The sequence below is a fragment of the Vanessa cardui genome, chromosome 5 (genome assembly GCF_905220365.1).
Source record: "Vanessa cardui chromosome 5, ilVanCard2.1, whole genome shotgun sequence".
Classification (NCBI taxonomy): Eukaryota; Metazoa; Arthropoda; class Insecta; order Lepidoptera; family Nymphalidae; genus Vanessa; species Vanessa cardui.
This window is the reverse complement of record NC_061127.1, coordinates 6,232,847-6,260,278: the sequence shown is the minus strand read 5'-3', so window position 1 is coordinate 6,260,278 and position 27,432 is coordinate 6,232,847. Positions and strand designations below refer to the sequence as shown.

Genomic DNA, 27,432 nt, shown 5'->3' with positions numbered 1-27,432 from the left:
CACTTTCCTGATTTGTCTGAGCCGAGAGCGAGTGGAGTGAATGGTCTTGGAGTCAAAAACGGAATCTCTAAAATACCTTATCACACTTGAACTTACTATACTTATAAAATCATACTCCGAAGGTTGGTGGCGCATTAGTGATGTAAGGAATGGTTATTAATTCTTACAGCGCCAATGTCTTTGGGTGGTAGTGATAATTACCATATGGTAACCCATTTGCCCATGCACTTACCCAATATTAAATTAAAGTTAAATTATGTTCAAAATTTCACTCAATATTGAGAATATTAATAATGGTAATTTCAATTTTTGTTGTTTCAATAATAGAATCAATCATACATACATACAATCATACGTAGCACACGAATACATGCATAGCACAGATAAAAGCAAAGGTAATAATTGATGATTATAAAGAGTAGATGTACGAATACATCATTTATAAATTAGTACATTACAAAATTTTTAAAGGACAAAAACGAAGAAAAGAGTACGCTCTTTTCTTAAAGATATGTTAGGTCAGTAGCTACATTTAAGTACTTTACTTCTCCTAGCCTTTACTTATAAAGATTCATGTTTTAACTACGAGCAAGCACTACCGAACATACATAAAAAAAATTCCATTTCATTCATCCTGCTCTTGTACATAGAGAAGAATATGGAATAACATAACATAAAATCTGTAACATGTATATTCAACCTGCATTAAAACAGACTTATGAAATGAGCTTCTACATTGCAGTAATCTTAATATGTTTTTGATTTGTACCTCTCTCTCTCTCTCTCTCCTGTGCATTTATTATTCCCATCTGATGGTGGGGTCTGCCTTCCTAATCTTTTGCTCCCACTTCGCTCTATTTGACGTGTCGTTTTCAGTAACATTGAAGGAACTAAATTTTTTTCTCTGGTTTTTTATCTGGTTTTTGGTCGCCCTCTGGGTCTTGGACCCTGTAACGTTAAGATTGGTCACTAAATTTCGTATGTACGCTGGAGATTTTCTTCTGATGTGCCCAAACCAATGCAGTCTGATTTTTTGGAGCTTGTCGGCAATTTGGGAGTACGTGAAAAGGCTCTGCACATCCACCGAAGCATCTTCATTTCAGCCACTTCCAAGCACTGGACATGGCGATGAGTCAAGGTTATTTAATGTTTTTCATTTGTACCATTTCGCATTATATATTGTAAATCAGACTTGTTTTCAATTGAATTTGCCGGCACAATACAAATGCCATACCAACAAGCAAATTATATAGCTGTTTCTAAAATTAAACATGCAAAACCGTGAGCATAAGTAGGTATAAGAAAAATAATAATAACTAGCGACCCCGAGCCCCGACTTCGCACGGGTACAATAAATATATTAAATATACTACATAAATTGTTAATTTTGCAACATCACATTACTAACTTCTAAAATTATTCATATATCTTTACCATATTGTCCATGTATTACATACAAAGCCTTCTTCTCAAATGACTTTATCAAAAAGTCAAAATTAAAATAAACTTTATTCAAGTGTGCTTTTACAAGCAATTTTGAATCGTCATTCCAGTTCGGAAAGTAGATTCTACCGAGAAGAACCGACAAGAAACTCAGTAGTTACTCTATTTCAACATTTAAAAAAAATACAGTCATTTCAATTAATACAATTATTTAAATTATTATATCCTGCCTGGAAGTCAATTCCACGCCTCTTTATTATCTACAAAATGTTGTTTCGAATAATATGCCTTTTTTTATAAACGATTTGAATTTACGAAACGGCAAAATTAAAAATATCTATTAAAAAAACCCACATCAAAATCCGTTGCGTAGTTTTAAAGATTTAAGCATACAAAGGAACATAGGGACAGAGAAAGCGACTTTGTTTTATACTACGTAGTGTATAAAGCGCATTAGTTATGAGCATGCAAGTTGGAATTAATTGAGGAAAATTCTGAACAAATTATGACTTGTTTAATATGCTTAGGACAATACTTTGTTTAATTTATGATAATCATAAATCATTTTTTATTATTGAGTACTTCAACGAACAATACTTAGTTTTAAAGTTATTGTATGTTATAACTTATCTATACTTATAATAAATCTGTAGAGTTGTCAATTCTGTACATGAAATATTTTTACAAAATAACTAACAGGGGGTGATCAGGAGTCGATACTGATGGCAAAAATGCAATCAGTAAAATTTTTGTCTGTCTGTCTGTCCATATAACCGTTATAGAAACAAACACTACTACTCGACGAATTCTAACGAAACTTGGTGCAATTATTTTTCATACTCCTGAGCTGGTTATAGTATACATTTCATCACGTTAAAGTCCATAGGAGCAGAGCAGTGAAGGTAAATGTCTGAAAAACGGGAGAAGTTACCCCATATTTTGAGCTTCCGTCGCGTGTTTAGCCTTAATGGTTAAAGCTACACAGAAATCACGTACTACGAAAATGTTCTCCTTAAAATTATACAAAAAATATCCCATGACAGCCTATGTCTATCTTTTATGGTTGACTCACAATAACACGTGTCACTCCCAATAGCGTAGTAGTTCGAAGCTTTCTGATTATATTTGTCTATTCCTACGATTATAACACTCTCAATCATCCCAAATTACAAAAGTTAACAGTATTAACTATTCCATAAAAAAATGATAGAAATCGGTATAGAAACACCAAAGTTATACATAAAATACGCTAATAATAAAGCTATCGCACGTCAGTACTAAATCTATACTATCATATAAATCTCTAGAGTCTGTCTGTACACTTATTTTTGTCGTAATTCGTCATAACTGTGTTCTTTGACTGACTTAATTTTTACCATTTTTGAAATTTTTGTGTGTCTGTATCTTTATAAAAATTGGCATACAGGAAAAACATGTACTTGCGCAAATCATACGCGATCTATACATACAAAAGTATATATAGATAGCCAAAAGGATGTTTTTGTATGTGTGTCATCGATAAATTCAGAAACTATTTGATGGATCATTATGAAAATTGGTATGTTTATCTATTGTTTTATGGAGAAAGTAATTATTTCATCCGTATCATTAAAAATAACCAACAGATGGCCGGCCCTTACGCGTATCACGATGCACTTATATTCCGATCAACCGATAATTATAAAATCTATACTTATAATAAATCTGTAGGGATGTCAATTCTGTACATGAAATATATTTCCAAAATAACTATCAGAGGTTGAAAAGGGGTCGATACTGATGGCAAAAATGCAATCAGTAAAATTTTTGTCTGTCTGTCTGTCTGTCCGTATAACCGTTATAGTAACAAAACTACTCGACGGATTTCAACGAAATTTGGTACAATTATTTTTCATACTCCTGAGCTGGTTATAGTATACTTTTCATCACGCTACAGTCAATAGGAGTAGAGCAGTGAAGGGAAATATCGGGAAAACGGGAGAAGTTACTCTATATTTTAAGCTTCCGTCGCGTCTACAACCTTAATGGTTAAAGCTACACAGAAATAGTGTATTAAGGAAATGTTCTCCTTAAAATTATGTAAAAAATATCCCATGACAGCCTTTGTCTATCTTTTATGGTTGACTCACAATAACACGTGTCACTCCCAATAGCTTAGTAGTTCGAAGCTTTTTGATTATATTTGTCTATTCCTGCGTTTATAACACTCTCAATCATCCCAAATTAAAAAAGTTAACAGTATTAACTATTCCAAAAAAAAGAAGCATAGAAATCGGTTTAGAAACACCCAAGTTATACGTGAAATACGCTAATAATAAAGCTATCGCACGTGAATACTAAATATCTATACGTCTATACTACTATATAAATCTCTAGAGTCTGTCTGTACACTTATTTTTGTCGTAATTCGTCATAAGTATTCTTTTTGTGATTGAATGACATAATTTTTACCATTTTTAACATTTTTTTCTGTCTGTATGTTCTGCTATAACTCGAGAACAGATGCGCCGTGCAAATTTATAAAAATTGGTATACAGGAAAAACATGTGCTTGCGCATGATAGGATATCTACAAACAAAAGTGGATGTTTTTGTATGTGAGTCATCGATAAACTATTTGATCGATCATTAAGATTAAATGAATAAAGAGATTATGCTATCCCCATTGATGTAACTCGCCACCAGGTAGCGCTGCGATATAAATATATTTACACCGTTCAACCCATTGTCACGAAAATGAGTACGTACATGTATTTTTTCACGGAGAAAGTGATTATTTCATCCGTATCATTAATAATAACCAACAGATAGCCCTTACGAGTATCACGATGCACTTCTATACCGATCAACCGATAAATATAAAAAATCAAATAAATAATCAATAAGCATAAAATAATCACAACAATAATAATTGTCATTTTAAAATAAAATAATTATAAATTACATACACGGGAAGAAGTTATAGCTGTTTTGATTATAAGAAAGTAAACTATAATCATAATTGGTAAGTATACTCATAACTCCAATAACAATGAATCTTTAGTATAAAATATAATTGTAAGACAACAGCCAAAAAGCAACTACAAAAGAAACAAAAGATCGGAACATCAATAATATATGCGCAGATTCATCCAAAAGTTCCAGATCATCGAACAAGCATCTTCATCAAGAGATACTGAAAAACCTGACGAGCGAGCCCAACGACTGGATGATCACCGATTAAAATAGACTCAGTCAAGAACTAGAACCAATCTCAATAAATCCCGATGTGATCATTGATTCAATGAATATAGTTTGCCCATATTGTCACGCTATGATGTTTAAAATAAACTGCTGGTATAGTGCTACTCCACTGGCAAAATATATGTATTTACCACAACTGGTTGAACCACCAGAACCTCTTCTTACTGAGGCACTACTGAGGAGTCTGAATATTTCCTTAAGCATATTAGAAATTACAATTCTTGCTTTGAAATGACATCATTTAGAGCAACAAATATTGTACATTTCAATAATTTCGCGTCTACGTTTAAAGTGTATCATATGATTGGTTCACCTCTTCCAGTGTCTAAATTAAATTTCCAGTTTCTGGACATTTATTCCACGGACAACGGAGAAAAAGACTGATCTTCGATGCATGTTCAGTACCACAACTAATCGAGAAATTGTCGCTAAATTTAGGATTATGCTTTATGAAAATTATTGTTTAGTTAATGATTTTAAAACTGCTCTAGAAGGTGAAAAAACAAATGATTCAAAGTTAATATCAATGCAGATATAACGCCATTGAATGCAGAGCACGAAAGGCGTTTTAATGTTCTGCATTCAATGCTCCTGAAGCTCCTGAAGTCACAGCTGTAGTTGTCGGTACAGAAATTACAAAACAAGGTATTGTTATCACTAAGGGACAGAAAAACAATCAAGGTGTCGCTGAAACACATCAATCGTATGACAATTATTACGATTATCCAATTATTGATGGATATCATCTCGGACTGTATCAAAATATTCTCACGACAGGTTCTGTGACATCGAAGAGTTAGTTGTATGGATTTTTTTGTGTATCGTATAATGATTAGAGATAATCAATCTAACCATATTCTGAAGTGTCGTCAACTGTTTTAACAATTCATTGTTGACATGTACGCTATGGTCGAGAACGAACTTTTAAACTACATTCGATACAACCAATCAAAACTCTGAGCCAAAGAGTACATTTATTTACAAGATACCGAGATATCGAATGATAAAGTAGCTGCTGATATTAGACAAAGATCTTCGTACAGTGGAAGTCCAAGACATATGCACGAATATGCTTAGGATGCTTTGACGTACGTTCGCAAGTATTGACAAGGTTGCAAATGTAATAACATCGATATTCGATATAACCGGACGAAAGAGGACGTGTTGGTTTGATGCAAACTTTTACAGACTATAGAAATTTAATTAAAAATCAATCAGTCATCGTACCTTTATAACATCGTATAAATTTATGGGTATTATGACCAATCTGCAGCCTATCGAGAATATCATTGAAGAATAAATATATATTTTTTTTAAGAATTTGATTAGATCTCGAATGTTTCTTTATTTGTTTCTTTATTATTTGTACATTGTTTACGATCAGTAATTAATTACAAAATGTTTTTTTTTTCTGCGACTAATGCCCAGCGAAGCGGGTGGGTATAGCTAGTTAACAATAAATATATCAAATTTCAAAATTAAATTAGCATATTCTACCCTGAATATTAAGCATGAAGTATCTAACAAAAGAATACAAACGAATTGATAACTTCTTCTTCGTTTTTGAAGTAGATTAAAAAAAAGAATTTATACATGTTGCAGGCATCTGGTTAAATTGTCTTTTAATTAACCGACGGCGCCGTTCAACCAGACGGCCTGAATTACATATATCTAGATAAGAGACTTGCATGTAAATAAAATTTATTATATACTAACAGTTTACGTTGGATCTTAATTTTTTAGATAAATCCTAAAAATGGATACTATCGCGCCTATATGGAGACGAAATTTATTAAACGGTTTTGACGAATAACTACTCTTGTCACTAACGTAAAACATAAAAAGCAAAAAAATCACTGCACCAATTTTGGGAAACAAAGCGTTGTAATCAGGGATTACAAAAATATGCTTGTAGTGGTTCCTTTTGATTCTTTTTCCAGAAGACTAAGATTCATACATTTAATTGCGCAATATTGACACAAAACCGACTCAGTTCGACTCTGACTCAGTATGATCTTCGCGATTAAGGATCGAGTGTTTTAAAGAAATCAAAGGCGCAAAGGGGTTACAGCACCCATCCCACTGTACCCACTATACAAAAGTGCAATAGCGAAGGCAATTCGAAATTGTTTGAACAACCTAATTTTAAGGTTAGGTTTGGATTTGGGGTCAGGCTGAGAAGACCAAATACAGTTGGAGATTAGCATTTTTAACCAGGTTTAAAAAGGAGAGTCTATAGTAATTTACCCCATTCTATAAACAGAAGATAAATTGCCTGTGTGTCATTGAGAACGCCGGTTGAGCATCGACGTTTATTGGATGGCTAAATAAAGTAAAAAGTAAAGTAACAGCCTGTAAATTTCCCACTGCTGAGATAAGGCCTCCTCTTCCATTAAGGAGAGGGTTTGGAATATATTCCACCACGCTGTTCCAATGCGGGTTGGTGGAATGCACATGTGGAAGAATTTCGATGAAATTAGACACATTCAGGTTTCCTCACGATGTTTTCCTTCACCGCCGAGCACGAGATGAATTATAAACACAAATTAAGCACATATACATATATAGCGGTGCTTGCCTGGGTTTGAACCCGCAATCATCGATTAAGATGCACGCGTTCTAACCACTGGGCCATCTCAGCTCTTGGATGGCTAATTAAGCTAATTCCCTGCGACATATAGATATAGATCTAAAACTAAAAATACGTTTTAGAATAGATAAATGTGTGTGTGCTTGTATGAGAAAATTATATTTTTTAATAAAAAATGTTCTTAGAGAAAAAAATCCTACACTTATCCACTGTTAAGTCTTGATGTTGCGTTTATGATATTATTTTAAATAAAAAACATGTAGTATAATTATATTATATTTTATAAAGAAATACTTATTTACTTTTCTCATATCTGGAGCTCTCAATTCTGAAATAATTATTCTTGTTTCTGAAAACAAAACTTTCTGTTTTAATTTTTTTAACATGTTACTTAACTTCTTAATCGACTATTGATGTATAAATAACAATTTTATGAAATGAATAATATAATAGATACTATATAAATAAATTATACATATTTTATTAAATATATTATCTATAATATTATAACTCAGTAATTTGAAAATTAATTGTCATGTACTGGAGATAGAAATCCAACTAATAAACAAATTTTAATAAATAATATGATGCATGATAAAATTAAAGCACACTTACTGTAGGGTCGAGATATCCTGTGTAATGTGTCGTAAATTCTTCATTTGTTAAGTCAGTAAATGGCCCAATATCATAAACAGCACTGTCTAAGTTGTTTAATCTGTTTATTTCTAGTAAATTTTCAACGAATATTAAATAGCGACGCGCTCTCTCGGCTGGACTTGAATAGTGTCTCGTGTAATCTCTGATAAATTTTTCAAATAAAACCGGAGCGTCTTTCAAATCATAATGCGGTTTTGTCGCACATGTGAAAGCGACCGTAATCAGTAGAAAAGCAAAAGTTGCAAGTTGCATATTGTACACTTTATATCGAATCCTATGAAAACAAAGTAGACTGAATAAATTCAATCGATGAGAGCTCTTATATATCCACTCACCGTAATAACGTCAAAGTGAATGGTAATAATTATACAGATTCTACATGGTATGATATACATAACGGCATATAAAATAATTGACAAGTATGTTTGTTTAACTGCTTAACACGGATTTCCATAACTCATGGAGTCACAGTACCTTATTGTAGAAACCAGATTAACGTAACAATTCGGCGTCAATAAATAAAAATGAGACAACATTACATACATTACTCTGATCCCAATGTAAGTGGCTAAAGCACTTGTGGAAAATCAGAAGTAACGAAGGTAACACAAACACCCAGACCCAGGACAATATAGAAAACTAATGATAATCTACATTTACTCGGCCGGGAATCGAACCCGGGACCTCGGAGTGGCGTACCCATGGTCGATACAGAGGTCGTCGTTAGATACTAAGACCAAAATATTTACAGATAACAATATAAAATGAATAGAGCAAATGTCATCGGCATTATCGGGAAAGTTGGGTAGAAACATCAGAGCTGTGCATCCAGAGCATGCGTTCCATTTTTATGGGCTTAGTATCGTATCACAACAATCGCCCTCGGATATAAACTATCTGTGAAGAGCAGTATCTAAGCTTGACTCGAGTTCCTTACGTCAGAATATCAGCCACATAATCATCATTAATCATTGCTAAACATAAACTATCAAAGTTATGGCAATGAAAATTATATTATATGGTTAGGATCGTTTTATTGAGTAGACACCACCACAGGAAGGAATTTTCGACATTCTATCCCCAAGGGGGTAAAAAAGGTGTTGACAATTTATTTGGAAGTCCGTCATTTATGCCATTTCAGAACCCGTAGCGCTGAGTTGCTACGTAGGTGATTCTTTACTCTTCTGTAGCTTATGGAAACGATGTACTCAATATTATAAATAATTTAACTTCTGATCACTGTGGTCAGAAGTTTTCTTTAGAACACAAAGAAATTATTCATTCAAAAAAAATAATGTACAGGCCAATAACTGCTCATAAAGTAAACTGTTTTAAAGATATTGTGGCGTGTAAATTAGCTTATTTAGATCTAACGACACAAGATCCAAATAAACTTTATAATTTATTTTTTGAATTAATATTAATAGAATTTAATAGAATATTCAAAATGAAATCATTTTATAATAATACAAAATTGAAGTTTAGTGACTGGGCTACTATTGGTATATATAAAAGTAGAAATAAATTATACGACCTATATGGTATGAAGCAGTGGAATCAAAACGAAGCCTTTCTAGGATATGTCAATAAATATTCCAAAATATTTAAAACAGTATGTATTTATGCTAAGTATTTATACATAAAGAACAAAATTTTGACTTCCGATAATAGAATAAAGGCCACTTGGGACATTATTGGAAGTGTTAGTGGAAAACCTAAAAAGGAAAGTATACCTATCAAATTAAACACAGGCAGTAAATACACAAATTCTGATTTGGAAGTTGCAAATTTATTTGAAATATTTTTTGATAACATACCTAATAAAATAACATCTCATTTAAAATCATCTACATTAGATGCAGCTAGATTTCTAATTCCTTTCTTTGTTAAAGGTATTTGTGATATAGTATTGTTTGCTGACGATACTTCACTGATTTTTAAGGTTGACAGGAAAAAAACTGACTATGACGATGTGAACGGTGCCTTTTCACAGATACAAGATTGGTTTAATGTAAATAATTTGGTTTTGAATACTCAAAAAACAAAATGTGTAGTTTTTACCCTACCCAATGTTAGGAAGCAAAATTATAATATATCTTTAAGCGGTGGCTCGCTTGATGTAGCCGATACTACCATGTTCTTGGGAATAGAATTGGATTCCGGACTTCAGTGGAGTCCCCATTTGTCGTCCCTAACAGGGAGACTCAGCTCCGCAGCATACGCGGTTAGAAAAGTTAGACAACTAACTGATATTGATACCGCTCGTTTAGTTTATTTTGGTTATTTTCACACTATTATGTCATATGGCATATTACGTTGGGGTAACGTTGCAGACATTAAATCTGTCTTTATTTTACAAAAGAGAGCAATTCGGTTTATTTATAATCTTGGAGCTATAGACTCTCTACGGGATGTTTTTAACAGAGTAGGAATACTCACTGTTGCGTCGCAATATATTTACAACAATATCATGTATATTCACAGTAACATTGATAACTTTGATAAAATCAGTGATAATCATGGAATATGCACTAGAAGTAAGGATAAGCTTATAACGCCAAGTTTCCGACTCCGCAAAGTCAATAAATCTTTCTTGGGGCAAGGTATCCATTTCTATAATAAAATTCCACAGACATTTTTAACTTTGCCGTCTCGTAAATTCAAATCGTTTATAAAAAATACATTGGTAAAAAAGGCGTATTATTCGATACAAGATTTTGTAGATGATAAAAAAGCATGGAATTAATACCTGTTGACTTCCAGGCAGGATATATTAATTTAATAATTGTATTAACTTAAAAATTAACTAACATGACTGTATTTTTTTTAATGTTGAAAAAGAGTAACTACTGAGTTTCTTGCCGGTTCTTCTCGATAGAATCTACTTTCCGAACCGGTGGTAGCTTCACTTAATTGTTAAATGACGATTCAAAGGTGCTTGTAAAAGCCCACTTGAATAAAGTATACTTTGATTTTGATTTTTGATTTTCTAATGGCATCCTACTCTGGGGTAATACAGCTGACATTAATACCATTTTTATATTGCAGAAGAGGGGTTATTCATGCAACTTAAAATGTGGGCCCATAAAATTCGTAAGATATAAATTTAAAGAAATTAAAATAAAGACTGTCACTTCTCCATTTGTTTTTGTTAATATCATGTATGTATTGGTTTTTCGAATAGTATTTATGTTTTGTCACAATGACCGAATTTTTGCTCGTTAAACCTGAATATAAAATTGTAAATTGATATGATGACAGAGATATGCACTCTGAAATGGTCTTGGCATCAGCTGTTATCTTTATATGCTTACGATTTTTGCTTTACGGTCAATTCCGTAGTCCCACTAACTAACCTCTCTTTTAGTTGTTAATATATCTTGACTGCGAATTTAGAATTTACATTACTTTCTTTGAAACTAGCTACCCGAGTTGACTTCACCAGTGAAATTTATCAATATTTATTAATACTTAACACTCAATAATAATGCAGCTTTTTACCAGTGAAAAGAAATAGATCGCTAGCGCTAGATACAAAAATCAAATTTTACTTCTTGGTTATCAGTTAAATGAGAAAAGTGGATGCATCGAAGTAGTTCAAATTTAAGAATATCGGAATTACATTTACACTGAGTCCATAACGTAATAGAAACATTAAATAAATTGACCGTCACGGAACGCCCGGCTTACGTGAAATATCGAAACTGATTCGTATCAAAAGAAGGTATAATTACATAAATAAGTGAAAATAATCAGCGAGTTCTACGTGCTGAGGCCAACATGAGAAATCCAATTTTATACGAAAGCCGTTTAAAGTTTTTAAAAAAAGATATGTATGTATAAAAAGCCCTCAATAGATTCGCTGAAATTTGGCATTGAGTTACAATGTTTTAGTAGCACTTATTATTATTACAGCACTATGCTGGGACACAGTGTCAATATTAAACACGGTCTAGATATAGAACGATCAAAGAGTTATAAACGATTTATAATCAAGAGATTAGTAGGTATCGTTTCTTTCTCTGGATTGGTGGAGCGCGTGACTGACACCGAAAATAACAATAATTGTAACTACATTATATAAATGTAAATCGACTTTTAAGCAGTCTAATATTTTTCATTTAATTTTACTTAAGAGAAACTTGAAAAATATTTTGATCATTGTTATTCATCGATCTGTGTTAAATTAGATTTTAAGTGGTAAGGTCCCTAATTATCATTTGGCGTGGTAAATTCATAGATATGATCAATGAATCAACCATACATATTAATAAGTAGAAAAAGTAAGTTTATTATTAATTTGTAGAATAATACGCAATATTTTTTTTACTCTAGAGTACATATTCATTTTTTTGTTTTGTTTGAAGTCGCTTTATTTTTGTTAAATTTTTTGTTTTATTTTTTTATTTAAGTGAATCAGATGTGTATTAAGTATGTTCTCTCTTTAAATTTCTTTTAAATTATACAATTTATTATTTTTGAACGTTCACTGGGATCCTGAGTAACAAATTTATTCTTGTTTCTAGTATTAATAGAATATAAGTACGTCATAATTTCTGGAAAAAGCCATTTAAATTTTTATATAACATAATATCTTAAGTAATCTTTTGGTGCCAGATTATACATTGCACGAATAGCCCTATTCTGCAATACAAAAAAGGTATTTATATCAACGGCATTACCCCAGAATAGGATGCTATAAGACATAATTTTGTGGAAATAACTAAAATATACAAGGCGAGTCCTATCAACATTAGTAAAAAGTTTTTTTTTTACCGCAATCACTGCAAAGCTGACTCTATTCGCCGATCTATTAGGTTGGGGAAAAAGTCTTTTCGCATATAGTATGTATGAACTTGTAATAAAATCTCTTTGGCTATACCATTTGTATCTGGCTGGTTTTGGTATCATTAAAAAGTTTTAATTTTAAAGAAGGCACTTCCAAATTCAAATTTGGAATTTGTGTGATTTTCATTTGTTTTTGTTGTTGTTAAAATGAGTGAATCTAAAGAAGAAATTCGATACATTTTAAAATTTTACTATAAAAAAGGTAAAAATGCAACTCAAGCCGCGACAAAAATTTGTGATGTTTATGGACCTAATTCAGTATCTGTGAGAGTAGCGCAAGTTTGGTTTAAGCGTTTTCAAGCCGGAAATTTTGATATCAAAGATACATATCGCTCTGGTCGCCCTGTTACGGACAAAATTGATGCCATTTTTGAAAAAGTGGAGCAAGATCGGCATATTAGTAGTTACGATGTAGCTGAAGAACTGGCAATTGACCACAAAACGGTTTTGACTCATTTGAATAAAGCTGGGTACACAAAAAAGCTCGATATATGGGTGCCTCATGAACTCACTGAAAGAAACCTAATGAACCGTGTACTCATTTGTGATTCTTTATTACGACGTAATGAAACCGAACCATTTTTGAAGAAGCTGATAACTGGTGATGAAAAGTGGATCACATACGACAAGAACGCGCGAAAAAGATCGTGGTCAAAGGCCGGTCAAGCTTCACAGACTGTGGCAAAACCCGGATTAACTCGCAACAAGGTAATGCTGTGTGTATGGTGGGATTGGAAGGGCATCATTCATTATGAGCTGTTACCGCCCGGCAGGACCATCGATTCAGAACTGTATTGCGAACAATTGATGAGATTGAAGCAAGAAATTGAGAGAAAGCGGCCAGAATTGATCAACAGAAGGGGTGTGGTTTTTCACCGTGACAACGCTAGACCTCAAACATATTTAGCCACTCAACAAAAATTACGAGAGTTTGGCTGGGAGGTATTAATGCATCCGCCGTATAGTCCTGACCTTGCACCTTCAGATTTTCATCTGTTTCGGTCTCTGCAGAATTCCTTAGGCAGTGTCAGGTTAACATCACGAAAGAATCACAAATGAGTACACGGTTCATTAGGTTTCTTTCAGTGAGTTCATGAGGCACCCATATATCGAGCTTTTTTGTGTACCCAGCTTTATTCAAATGAGTCAAAACCGTTTTGTGGTCAATTGCCAGTTCTTCAGCTACATCGTAACTACTAATATGCCGATCTTGCTCCACTTTTTCAAAAATGGCATCAATTTTGTCCGTAACAGGGCGACCAGAGCGATATGTATCTTTGATATCAAAATTTCCGGCTTGAAAACGCTTAAACCAAACTTGCGCTACTCTCACAGATACTGAATTAGGTCCATAAACATCACAAATTTTTGTCGCGGCTTGAGTTGCATTTTTACCTTTTTTATAGTAAAATTTTAAAATGTATCGAATTTCTTCTTTAGATTCACTCATTTTAACAACAACAAAAACAAATGAAAATCACACAAATTCCAAATTTGAATTTGGAAGTGCCTTCTTTAAAATTAAAACTTTTTAATGATACCAAAACCAGCCAGATACAAATGGTATAGCCAAAGAGATTTTATTACAAGTTCATACATACTATATGCGAAAAGACTTTTTCCCCAACCTAATATATCCATACGTCACCCGGATATCCAAATTTCAACCATACAGGAGAAAGTTTATTTTATCAACTGTACTCTTTTCAACTCACTTGACACATACTTTTGCTTATTGTAATCGCCTGTCATTTTCAAGATTTACAATGTATAAACTACATCCTATTGAATTTTAAAGCTTTGAATGAATACGTTTTTTTAATCAATTTAATTTACAATTTAAAAAAAATAGGGATGATGATGATTACGTGCAAATTTCTAACCTTACTGGATCTTCCGGAGGCTCACGTTACATGGAAGGTTCGCTTGCTCGCCAGCTACAACCGAGACAACGAAAAATCAAAGATTGTTTACACTATATTCCACATGGCAGGAATATTAGTATGTTTTTGATTTGTACCATTTCTCATTTTATATTATAAGTATGTAAACAAGAGTGTGTTTTCGATAGAATTTGCAGACTAAAACATTAGTCCTAGTAGCAAGCAAATTATATACCTACTGAGATGTCTTTAAAGGTAAACATACAAAACCGAAAGCATAAGTATAAGAAAACTATTAAAAAACCGCAGTAGTAAAATGAAAGTCTAAGATAAATACTATCCTGTGTTTAATATAATATGTAATATATGATAAAATGATGGCTATAAAAATCATCCATATATTTATAGAGCTTATAGATAATGTAAAAACACTTGTATCGGAAGACTTCGCTCTTCTATACGAAACGAATAAACTACTACTACTATTGCATCTTGGTATTTTGTTAATTGTATTATTTTGAATAAAAAACATATACTATGATCATATTATATTTGATACAAAGAAGTACATTTTTGTTTTTCGACTTTGCTCGACGATAGATTTGGAGCTCTCAATTCTGAAAAATTAATTAAAAACATTTTACTTTTATAAAATTTTACTTAAGATGTTAGTCAACTATTGATACACAAAAAAACGACTTTAAATAATGAAATAATAACTTATCTATTGGAAAATTTAATCAATCTATAGGTAGACATGTCTTCTTTACATATCTTTATCTTTACATGGTATTAAACAAAGTTTTTTAACGCTGTCTGCCGCTATGTATGCTTAAATGTTTTTACAGTTTTTTTTAATAGATTAGATAAATGAAAGTGACTCAAGAGGCAGTTTTTTGTATATAATACTCGGACCATATGGTAAAGAAACACTGACAATTTTAGAAGTTTCTAATGTGATGTCGAAAATAAACAAACTCTGTAGTATATCAGCATTGGGTCGCTAGTATATTGAAAATTAAATGTGATCTACTAATCCCACCTTAAAAATATAAAAATAAAAACTGTACTTACTTTAGGTAAATATCCTGTGTAACCGTTTATAAATTCTTCTTTTGTTAAGTCAGAAAATTGAGTAATACCAAAAACTGCACTGTCAGATCGTGCGTTTAAATCGTTTACTTCTTGTAAATTTTCAACGAATATTAAATAGCGACGCGCTCTCTCCGCGGGACTCGAATAGTGTTTGTTGTAATCTCTGATAAATTTTTCAAATAAAACAGGAGCGTCTTTCAAATCATAATGCGGCTTTGTCGGACTTGCGAAAGCGACCGTAATCAGTAGAAAAGCAAAAGTTGCAAGTTGCATATTGTACACTTTATATCGAATCCTATGAAAACAAAGTAGAACTGAATAAATTCAATCGATGAGAGCTCTTATATATCCACTCACCGTAATAACGTCAAAGTGTATGGTAATTAATGTATCAAATTATACGGCTGCTATATGGTATGCTATTTATAACCATAAATAAATCAATTTACTATTATGTTTGTTTAACTGCTTAACATGGATTTCCATAACCTAAATACTTTTAATGTAGAAACCAGATTAATCTAACTATTGGACGTCAGATACAAAGTCGGAAACGTTTATATGTATAAAAGAAATTCGTATTAGTTACACTATTTATAACTCCAGAACACCTGAACTGATTTGGATGAAATTGGTGAGGAGGTAGCTTATGTCCTTCTCCTGGGAGAAGGACATAAGATATACTTTTAATCCCGTTTTGAAACGCGAATGTGAATATGATCACCAAGAATAAGGTTTAGTAGTTTATATTTATATTTCCTGTATGCCCCTGGTGGAAATGGTAAAATATTCCTCACGTCAGTAGTTTTAACTACTGTTCGGGCTAGATTTAACATTGCGATTGCAGTTGTTTCTTCTTGAATAGCAGCCACATTGTTAGAAGGATGCTATACGGCTCATTCAGTATTGAAATTGCCATTAATTCCTTAAACTAGTGAAAAACCAACATGTTATATTGCAAAACATTCCGCAATAGCCAAAGTTTTATCAGCATCAAAAGTCATCAACTGGGGCGAATACACAGTGGCGCATAAACGTGGATTGAAAGAACTTTACCGAATATTTAAATATCTAAGCAATGCCTTGAGATGTTTGGGAGACACAATAATTTTATTGTCTGGCAATTTCCCCTAAATACTGCCAGTAATTCCAAGATCAACTCGTCTGAATCTATGACGCTATGTAAAGGAACTTCAGCTGACAATAAACATGAGAACCGCATTGCTGAACGATACATCTGCTGAAGGTTTCTTTACTTTCTTTGAATATTATCTATTTATTAAAAATCTGTGAAGTCGATGCATCGAAGTAGTTTAAATTCCTATAAAATCGGAATTACATTTACACTGAGTCCATAACGTAATAGAAACATTAAATAAATTGACCGTCACGGAACGCCCGGCATACGTGGAATATCTAAACTGATTCGTATCAAAAGAAGTTATAATTACATAAATAAGTGAAAATAATCAGAGGGTTCTACGTTCTATGGCCAACATTAGAAATAAAATTTTATAAGAGAGCCATTTAGTTTTAAAAAAATTATGTATGTATAAAAGCTCTCAATAGATTCGCTGAAATTTGGCATTGAGCTACAATGGTTTAGTAGCAGTCATTATTATTATAGCACTATGCTGGGACGCAATGTAGCAAACATTAAAACAAAAATATAGTCAATATTTCTTTCTCTTTGGTGAAGCGCGTGACTTACACCAAAAATAACAATAATTGTAACTACATTATATAAACGTAAATCGACAATCCTCACAAGTCAAAATCAAAGTCATAAATCTTTATACAGCGTAGAAGTGATTACACTTGCTTATTGAAAGACGAAAATCTCTCACCTGCTCGGAATTTAACACCTCGCTCCAGAGAAGAACCGGCGAAAGAAACTCAGCGGGATATATGTATATTTTAATTTCATGTTTCACGTACAATTATAATACGCATATTTTTGTTATTTGAAATGATTAAAGATTCTTTTAAATTTTACAATTAAATATTATTGAACGTTTTCTGGGATCCTATTGTAAAAACATATTCATTACTCCAATAAAGAGTTACTCAACCTGTGTAATCGGGTACTTGGAATAACAAGTTTAGTCTTGTTTATGGTATTAATATAATGTAAGTACGTCACAATTTCTGCAAAAGTCATTTATGTTTTTATTTAACAGTAGCTGGGCCCGCAACCTCGTACGCGTTTGAATGTAACAAAAATAAAATATTATTGTAGCCTAAGTTACTCGTTATTATATCAGTTATCTGCCAGTGGAAGTTCCGTCAAAATCGGTCCAGCCGTTCCAGAGTTTAGCCGGAAAAAACAGACAGACAGCCCTCTTCTGCAATACAAAAATGGTATTTATAGCAGCGGCATGACCCCAGAGAAAGATGCTATAAGACATTATTCCGTGGAAATAACTTAAAAAAACACAAAGCGAGCCTTATCAACATTGATAAAAAGATTTTTTACCACATAGGCTTCAGAGCTGACTATTCGCCGATCTATGTACATAAAGTACATTCATTGCTATGCATTGATCGGTTACGATTTTAATCAGTCTTTTTTTAAAATGAGCTCAAAACCTTTCCAAATAAGGGGTTTTCCAATAGGGACTTGACAATTTTGAATTTAGTTTGTAACCGCACCTCTTAACTTAACATTGAACTATGACTATCAGTTTATTCAGTAGACATAACTTCTATCATGCCGAAGTAATCGAACGACCCACGTCTGCAAATCATAAAAATTTGCTATAGAAATTCGGAGTCGGTGGCCGCTACTTTAAGAGCGGTAAAATTTTTGGCCCAAATTGGAATATATGGACTTGAACAGCATGTAGGGTTTCAAAAGGACGGCGCCACATGCCACAAAGCACACGTTACCATCGATTTATTGAAGAACAAGTTTGATGAGCGTGTTATCTCAAGAAATGGACCAGTCGACTGGTCGCCTCGTTTGGGCAATTTAATGCCTCTAGATTTTTTTCTTTGAGGCTACGTCATATCATTGGTCTAAGCTAATAAGCCTATAGAAGCCTATAAGCCCGGGGTGACCATATGAGCGAAGTCGAGTTCCATTCATAAACATTTTGAATGTACTTCAACCTGAAAATAAAGTTTTTTAAATATCTCAAATGGTTCTCATTTTATTTTGAAAAAGAGTTGTCAAGTTCTTATTGGAAACCCCTTTATATATCCAATAGCTTTACCCGCCAACTTCGCTGGGCATTAGTTGTAGTAAAATTTATTTTTTATTTTGTTATTAATTTTTGGTCATTAAAATGTATAAATTAGAGAGGAACAGGCCAAGCATAATGTGAGGTGAAATTAAATCCCTAAAATTATTTAATTTAATATTTGTCATCTATTTCATTTTCCATAATGTTATCGATTGGCTGCATTCGGATACACATAAAATCCATACAACTAACTCTCTTTGATGCCATAGAGCCTGTCGTGGGATTGGGTTGATACAGTTTGAGGTAACATCCGTCTTCTGCTCGCAGATACGGAATTGGATATTCGCAATAATGGACATATGATTGGTGTCTTTCAGTGATATCCTGCTTGTTTTTTTTTTCGCTTAGTGACAACTGTATCTCGTTTTATAATTTATGTACCGACAATGACAGCTGTGACTTCAGAACCCATGGCATTTGAATAATCATTCAATGACGTTCTATCTGCTTCAATAATTAATTTGAAATCATCTGTTGTTTCACCTTCTAGAGCAGTTTTAAAATCTGTAACTAAAAATTATTTTCATGTAGCATAATCCTTAATTTAGCGATGATTTCTCGATTAGTTGTGGTACTGAACATGCATTTTCGATCAATCTATTTTTCTACGTTGTCCATAAAATAAATTTGCAGAAACTGGCACTTTACTTTAGATACTGTAAGAAGTGAACTAATCTGTTGATATACTTGTCCTTGCATATGTAGACGCGAAATTATGTTATTGTACAATATTTGTTGCTCCAAACATGAATTGTATTTTCTAATATGCTGAAGGAAATATTTAGACTCCTTAATAAACATACCAGCCGTTTTTTTGTTAAACTTCATTGCGTGACAATATTGCGGTATACTATATTCATCGAAACAATGATCACATCGAGATGCATCTTGTTGACATAACCATATCTTAATTACAGGCAGATTTCTTGTGATTGGTTCAAGTTCTAGATCAGACTTAGTCTCTTTCAATCGTTGGTCATCCAGTCTTGAGACTCGTTCGTTAGATTTTTCAGTAGCTCTTAACGAAGATACTATTATTCAAAGATTTGCAACTTGATCATTACGTGGTCTAACTGTTTTATGAGCTCCCAGAGAAGAAATTCGGTTTCCATTTCCTTCTAACCGTATTTCTTGCTATTTTCGTATTTCAATAGCTCTTTTGGTTGTATATCAATGGGAATAATAACATTCAATCCTTCTCAGAGTAAAAATACATACGCATAACAATTTTCAAAATTCAAAATGGTCGGTCAATTAAGTTCTGAGTCTATAGATGGCTTACTCACAAACACATATATATATATATATAATATTTTTATATATATAAATAGCCGATCAATTGCGCAAGCACATGTTCTTCCTATACCAATTTTTATAAAGATCGGTTCAGCCGTTCTGGATTTATTGCTGGACATAAAGACAGACAGACAAAAATTTCAAAATGGTAAAACTGATGTCAGTAAGTCATAAAAGGAATATTTATGACGAAATACCACAGAAAAATTAGTGTACACACAGACTCTAGAGTTTAGTGTAGATATAGATATATTATCCGTATATCCAAATTTCAACTATTGAGGAGAAAGTTTATTTTATCAACTCTAATCTCTTCAACTCACCTGTCACATACTATTAGTAAAGTAAATTAAAGTAACAGCCTGTAAATTTCCCACTGCTGGGATAAGGCCTCCTTTTCCCAATAAGGGAGGGTTTGGATCACATACCACCACGCTGTTCCAATGTGGGTTGTTGGAATGCACATGTGGCAGAATTAGACACAATGCAGGTTTCCTCACGATGTTATCCTTCACCGCAGAGCACGAGATGAATTAAAATATAAACACAAAGTAAGCACATATATATAGTGGTGCTTGCCTGGGTTTGAACCCGCAATCATCGGTTAAAATGCACACGTTCTACCCACTGGGCCATCTCAGTTTTTGCTTATTGTAATCGCCTGTCATTTCACATTATATAAACCACATCCTATTAAATTGTGAAGCTTTGAAGAAATATTTGATTTTACTCAATTAAATTTTCAATTTAAAAATAAAGGTTGATTACGTACAAATTTCTAACCTTACTGGATCTTCCGGAGGCTCACGTTACTTGGAGGGTTCACTTGCTCTCCAGCTACATCCGAGACAACGATAAAAATATGGCAGGAATCTTAATATTTTTTTTGATTTGTACCATTTCTCACTATACATATATTATAAGTATGTAAACAAGAGTGTGTTTTCAATAGATTTTGCAGACTAAAACATTAGTCCTAGCAACAACCAAATTATATGTAGGTATATAATTTGGTTGCTGCTAGGACTATACTATACTATACTATAGATGTCTAATCTAAACAATATTAAAAATCGCAGTAGTAAAATGAAAGTTTAAGTGGAATTAATTGATTAAAATTGTTATCAAATAGTATCCTATGTTTAATATAATATGTAATATATGATAATATGATGACTATAAATCATCCTCTATATTTACATAGCTTATAGATAGTGTACAAACACTTGTATCGGAAGGCTAATCTTCTATAATAAACGAATAAACTACTACTACTATTTTTTTTTTTAACATAAGAACTAAAAGCATTAAATGCTTAAATATATATATACAAATATGAACTAAAACTAGTAACTGTATAAATCTTGACCGCGTGGAATGGTGGCAAGAATGCTAGCAGCATTTCCCCGTTGAATCGCAATTCCGATCCTCTGGGCAAAAAACGAACCAGCCCTCCTGTCACCAGTGGAGGCAATGAGGCGAGGTGTTATACTACTACTACTATTGTATCTTGGTATTTTGTTAGTTGTATTATTTTGAATAAAAAACATATACTATGATCATATTATATTTGATACAAAGAAATACATTTTTGTTTTTCGACTTTGCTTGACGATAGATCTGGAGCTCTCAATTCTGAAAAATTAATTAAAAACATTTTAATTTTGTAAAATTTTACTTAAGATCTTAGTCAACTATTGATACACAAAACAACGATTTTTAATAATGAAATAATAACTTATCTATTGGAAACTTCAACCAATGTATGGATAGATATTAAACAAAGTTTTTTAACGCTGTCTACTATAACGCAACATATTTTGATGGAGATTTGTAATAGATAAAGTGATTCGAGAGGCAATTTTTTGTATATAATACTCGGACCATATGGTAAAGAAACACTGACAATTTAAGAAGTTAAGGTTAGGTAATATGATGTCGAAAATAAAAAAATCAGTAGTATATCAGCATTGCAACTGTGAAAAGCCGGGTCGGGTCGCTAGTGTATTATAATTAAATATATCGAAAATTGAATGTGATGTACTAAATATAGAAACCACATATATAATATAATAATACATATAAATCCCCAACTTAAAAATAAAAACTATACTTACTTTAAGGTCTATATATCCTGTGTGATTGTTTATAAATTCTTCTTCTGTTAAGTCAGCAAATTGCCCAATATCGAAAACTGCACTGTCAGATCGTGCGTTTAAATCGTTTATTTTTTGTAAATTTTCAACGAATACTAGATAACGACGCGCTCTCTCCGCGGGACTCGAATAGTGTCTGTTGTAATCTCTGATAAATTTTTCAAATAAAACAGGAGCGTCTTTCAAATCATAATGCGGTTTTGTCGGACTTGCGAAAGCGACCGTAATCAGTAGAAAAGCAAAAGTTGCAAGTTGCATATTGTACACTTTATATCGAATCCTATGAAAACAAAGTAGAACTGAATAAATTCAATCGATGAGAGCTCTTATATATCCACTCACCGTAATAACGTCAAAGTGTATGGTAATTAATGTATCAAATTATACGGCTGCTATATGGTATGCTATTTATAACCATAAATAAATCAATTTACTATTATGTTTGTTTAACTGATTAACACGGATTTCCATAACCTAAATACTTTTAATGTAGAAACCAGATTAATCTAACTATTGGACGTCAGATACAAAGTCGGAAACGTTTATATTATTACACTATTTATAACTCCAGAACAGCGGATCCGATTTGATGATACTACATGACAATAATGAAGGCAATGCAAGTTTTATATGATACGACATCAAGTTCCAAATTGGTCTTGAATTCGCCATGTCCATGTGTCATGTTCATGGGTCAGAAGACCGTCTGAGTTACTTGTTCTTAAGCCTGATAATAATAAAAAATGTCGCCTATCACAAGATGGCTCCACTGAATAGTTCAACCTATGCACCAAAATACCTCGCGAAAATAGAATCATTCAAATACTTGAAATTTTTCTATTCATATTTATTATTTTAATAAAAAATGGAACTCAATTGAATCAAAAATCTGCTCATCTATTGCTTCTAAGGCGGGACAAAGTTCGTCGGGTTTACTAATATAGTATAAAAGATACGGTGTCATTTACATTTGCTTTTCGGTCAATATCGCATTACTAAACTCATTTCTTTTAGTTCTTCATATGTCTTGTTTTTTTTTAATATTGTTTATTAAAAATCAGTGAAGTCGATGCATCGAAGTAGTTTAAATTCCTGTAAAATCGGAATTACATTTACGCCGAGTCCATATCGTAATAGAAACATTAAATAAATTGACCGTCACGGAACGCTCGGCATACGTGGAATATTGATACTCATTCGTATTAAAAGAAGTTATAATTACATAAAACCCATAAGTGAAAATAATCAGCGGGTTCTACGTAGTGAGGCCAACATGAGAAATCCAATTTTACAGAGGAGCTGTTTTAAGTTTTTAAAAGAGATATGTATGTATAAAAGCCCTCAATAGATTCGCTGAAATTTGACATATGTATAGTGTTAGGCAATGAGCTACATAATTATTTACAGTTTATTGAATTTATCTTATACATTTAAGCTTATTTTGATATATAGTGTTGCATTTATATATTTTTTTATCTAAATATGATATTTATTGATTGATATATTTTAATTTGCATCATTGTCACAGTATCTGTTTTTTTTTTACAAAATAGTAACAACGATTTAGTAAGAATGAAATCAGTTTGCTTTTCTTTGTAAAGGTCTAGCAAATTTTATACTTTCAGTACAGAATCAGGTAGCGTTTAAAATTTTGCCAGATTATACATTTTTTATTCCTTTTTTAGTATCAAAGCGAAAAATTTACTTGAACAACAATGTTGATAGCAATTTTAATCCTTTATTGATATTATATTGTAATATAACATGAAGAAAATGCTTCCATCTTCTCTATTATTTATTATTATATTGATTACACTGGTCAACAAAATATTAACTTTGTCGTGCCACACGGACATTTTCGATATTTTTTACTTTAATTGGTGATTGTAAGAAACCCTACCAAGTTAAAAATTTTTTGCTAGACATGGATTTTATTCTATTGAGTAATTTATAATATTAAGAAAAAACACAGATCTCGTAAATCAAAATTCAATTTTTTATAAAAATTAATTAATTATCTAAGATTTTATTAATATTTATCTTCTGGATGGAGCTTTTAATGGTTCAGCCGTAATCTGCTAACATATTTGGGTTCCATTTGCCCTGGTACCGCTTTTCCACAACAGAAATGTCCTGATGGAATCTCAAGTCGTGCTCGTTGCTGATAGCCCCTAAATTGTCAGGAAAAATTTTTACCAAATAAATGTATAAATATCTATACTAATATATATTCATACTAAAAAAATAAAAAAAAAGAAAAAAAAAACATCCAGGTGCTAGTCTAAAAAATGGATCTTTACTGACATGTTGGAACCCGATGCTTGATAGAACAATAATAGCTTGCTTACAAAATCTATGAGCTCTCACTGTTGTGGTTACCCAAAAAATTTGCAACAATATTTTTAAGTCTTCCATGCAGATTTTTCCAAATCGCTTATTGTTTTTTTCAAATATTGAATCCTATATTATCTACCTAATTTGAGGGCCAACAAAAATACCTTCTTTTGTTTTTGCATTAATTGTTACATCGTCATCGACAACACATTACCTGAAGTGGACGGTTGTGAATTGTCGTTCGCAATAGACGTACGCAACTGGAATTAGTGCTAAAAATTTTATACAATGAGAGACTGGTCTTATAGACGAAGATAAGTTAGTGTAAATAACTGTGCTTTTTTTTGAGTAACTTATACCTTTTATGTCAGTGAAACGAAAATAGCAATCTGAAACGTGATTTCGCTGTTTAGTCCAAATCATGGGTACAGCAACCGGCATAGGTCGTGTAAAGTTCTTCCAGACAGTTAAATTTTTCACACACGTTAAGTAACAGATATGACGGACCCAAGATTTGTCTTGCTGGGCGACAGAAAACCCAAAACATAGGTAATACCACTCTACTCCTACACAAGATTCGTAAAATTGCATCGATTATTTTTGAATATAAGTTCTCCGGAGACATAACAAAAACAGTTAGGATCGTTATTACACTTCCTCGACATGTTCATAGGGTTAATGAGTCATAAAAACTATTCAAATTTAACGACAATTATTTTTATAACGATTTACTTGTAAGCGTTTCTGTTAATTTATTGCCGAAGTACTAGTAATGAGTATTAACGTATCACAACAAATTTGAGGCTAATTGACACATGAAAACTGTGATTTAATAATAAGGATGGATTGATAAAACAAAATTAGTTAGCAAAGTTTGTGTGGCAAAACCAGTTTTGACCAGTGTTATCAGTGTTTTGTTGTATAATTATAAATAAAATACATATACTGTGATCATATTTTATTTGATATATATAAATACATTTTTGCTTTTCTCAGCGACGTTAGATCTGGAACTATAAATTCTGAAAAATTAATTAAAATAATTTTAATTTTAACATTTTACTTAAGATTTTAATCATCTATCGATATGTAAAACAACAATTTTATTCTTTGATATAAGTAAATATATTTTGAAAATTTTAAGCAATATACCTTAAGATATAAAGTATAAAATAAATAAATAAATAAATATGAGACAACATCACATACATTACTCTGATCCCAATGTAAGTAGCTGAAGCACTTGTGTTATGGAAAATCAGAAGTAACGACGGTACCACAAACACCCAGACCCAAGACAACATAGAAAACTAATGGTAATCGACATCGACTCGGCCGGGAATCGAACCCGGGATCTCGAAGTGGCGTACCCATGAAAACCGGTGTACACACCACTCGACCATGGAGGTCGTCAAGTATAACAAAGTAATTTATAAATTAAATATAATGTACTAAAGTAAGGACCCAACCATTCATATTTTTAAATACCCAACTTATCATTACTTGGTACAAAAATAAAAATTTTAACAAAAAGAAAAACCGACTTCAAACAAAATATATATGCACTAAAAAGTAATAAAAATAATTGCGTATTCAACATATTTTGAGTCCTCCTAAGGAAAATGAAATGAAAAAATATTACATTACTTAAAAGTCGATTTACGATTATATAACGTAGTTATAGTTATTGGTATATTTGGAGCCGGTGTCCCGGAGCCCCGTAGACGGGCCCGGTCGTTAGAAAACATATAAAAATAAAAACTATACTTACTTCAGGGTTAAGATATCCTGTGTGTTTTTTTATAAATTCTTCTTCTGATATGTCAGAAAATTCCCCGATATCAAAAACTGCATTGTCGGATCGTGCGTTTAAATCGTTAATTTTTGTTAAATTTTCAACAAATGTTTGAAAGTGCTGCTCTCTCTCAGCGGGACTCGAATAGTGTCTGTTGTAATCTCTGACAAATTTTTCAAATAAAACAGGAGCGTCTTTCAAATCATAATGCGGTTTTGTCGCACATGTGAAAGCGACCGTAATCAGTAGAAAAGCAAAACTTGCAAGTTGCATATTGTACACTTTATATCGAATCGTATGAAAACAATACAGAAGTGAATAAATGTATTTGATGGGAGCTCTTATATAGTAAGCCAACCATCGTAATAACGTTTAAGTATACGGTAATTAATATATCAAATTATATGGCTGCTATATAGTTTGCTATTCATAACCATAAATAAATTTACTATTACGTTTGTTTAAACTTCAATAACTCATGGAGTCACAATACTTTAGTGTAGCAACTAAATTAACGTTACATACAAAGTCAGATACATTTACAGAACATAGTATAAAAATGAATAGAGCAAATGTCATTGATATTATCGGGAAAGTTGGGGAGAAGTAAGAGACATCACAGCTGTGAATGGCTTAGCGCCATATTACAAAAATCGCCCTAGAATATAACATATCTGTGAAGAGCAGTATTTAAGCTGTACTCGAGTTCCTTACGTCAGATCATCAGCCACATAATCATCATTCATCATCGCTAAGCATAAACTATCAAAGTTATGGCAATGAAAATTAATGATTAGGATCGTTTTATTGAGTAGACACCCACATAGGAAGGAATTTTCGAAATTCTA

The 27,432-nt window shown here is 32.3% G+C and overlaps 1 protein-coding gene across 2 annotated transcripts; it reads right to left on the bottom strand.

The window, feature by feature from the left end:
- Nucleotides 1–7,586: 7,586 nt before the first annotated feature.
- LOC124530037 (fruit bromelain-like) lies at nt 7,587–16,052 on the bottom strand. 2 transcript variants are annotated; one of them, XM_047104013.1, is made up of 2 exons: nt 15,738–16,052; nt 7,587–7,603 (listed from the first exon to the last, which is right to left on the bottom strand). In XM_047104013.1, the coding sequence occupies exons 1-2, from the start codon at nt 16,029–16,031 to the stop codon at nt 7,598–7,600; spliced, it is 300 nt and encodes a 99-aa protein (XP_046959969.1). In that variant the 5' UTR covers nt 16,032–16,052; the 3' UTR covers nt 7,587–7,597. The 2 variants fall into 2 exon arrangements, with proteins under 2 accessions (XP_046959969.1, XP_046959968.1); XM_047104012.1 differs by lacking the exon at nt 7,587–7,603 and adding an exon at nt 15,199–15,280.
- Between the last annotated feature and the right edge of the window lie 11,380 nt (nt 16,053–27,432).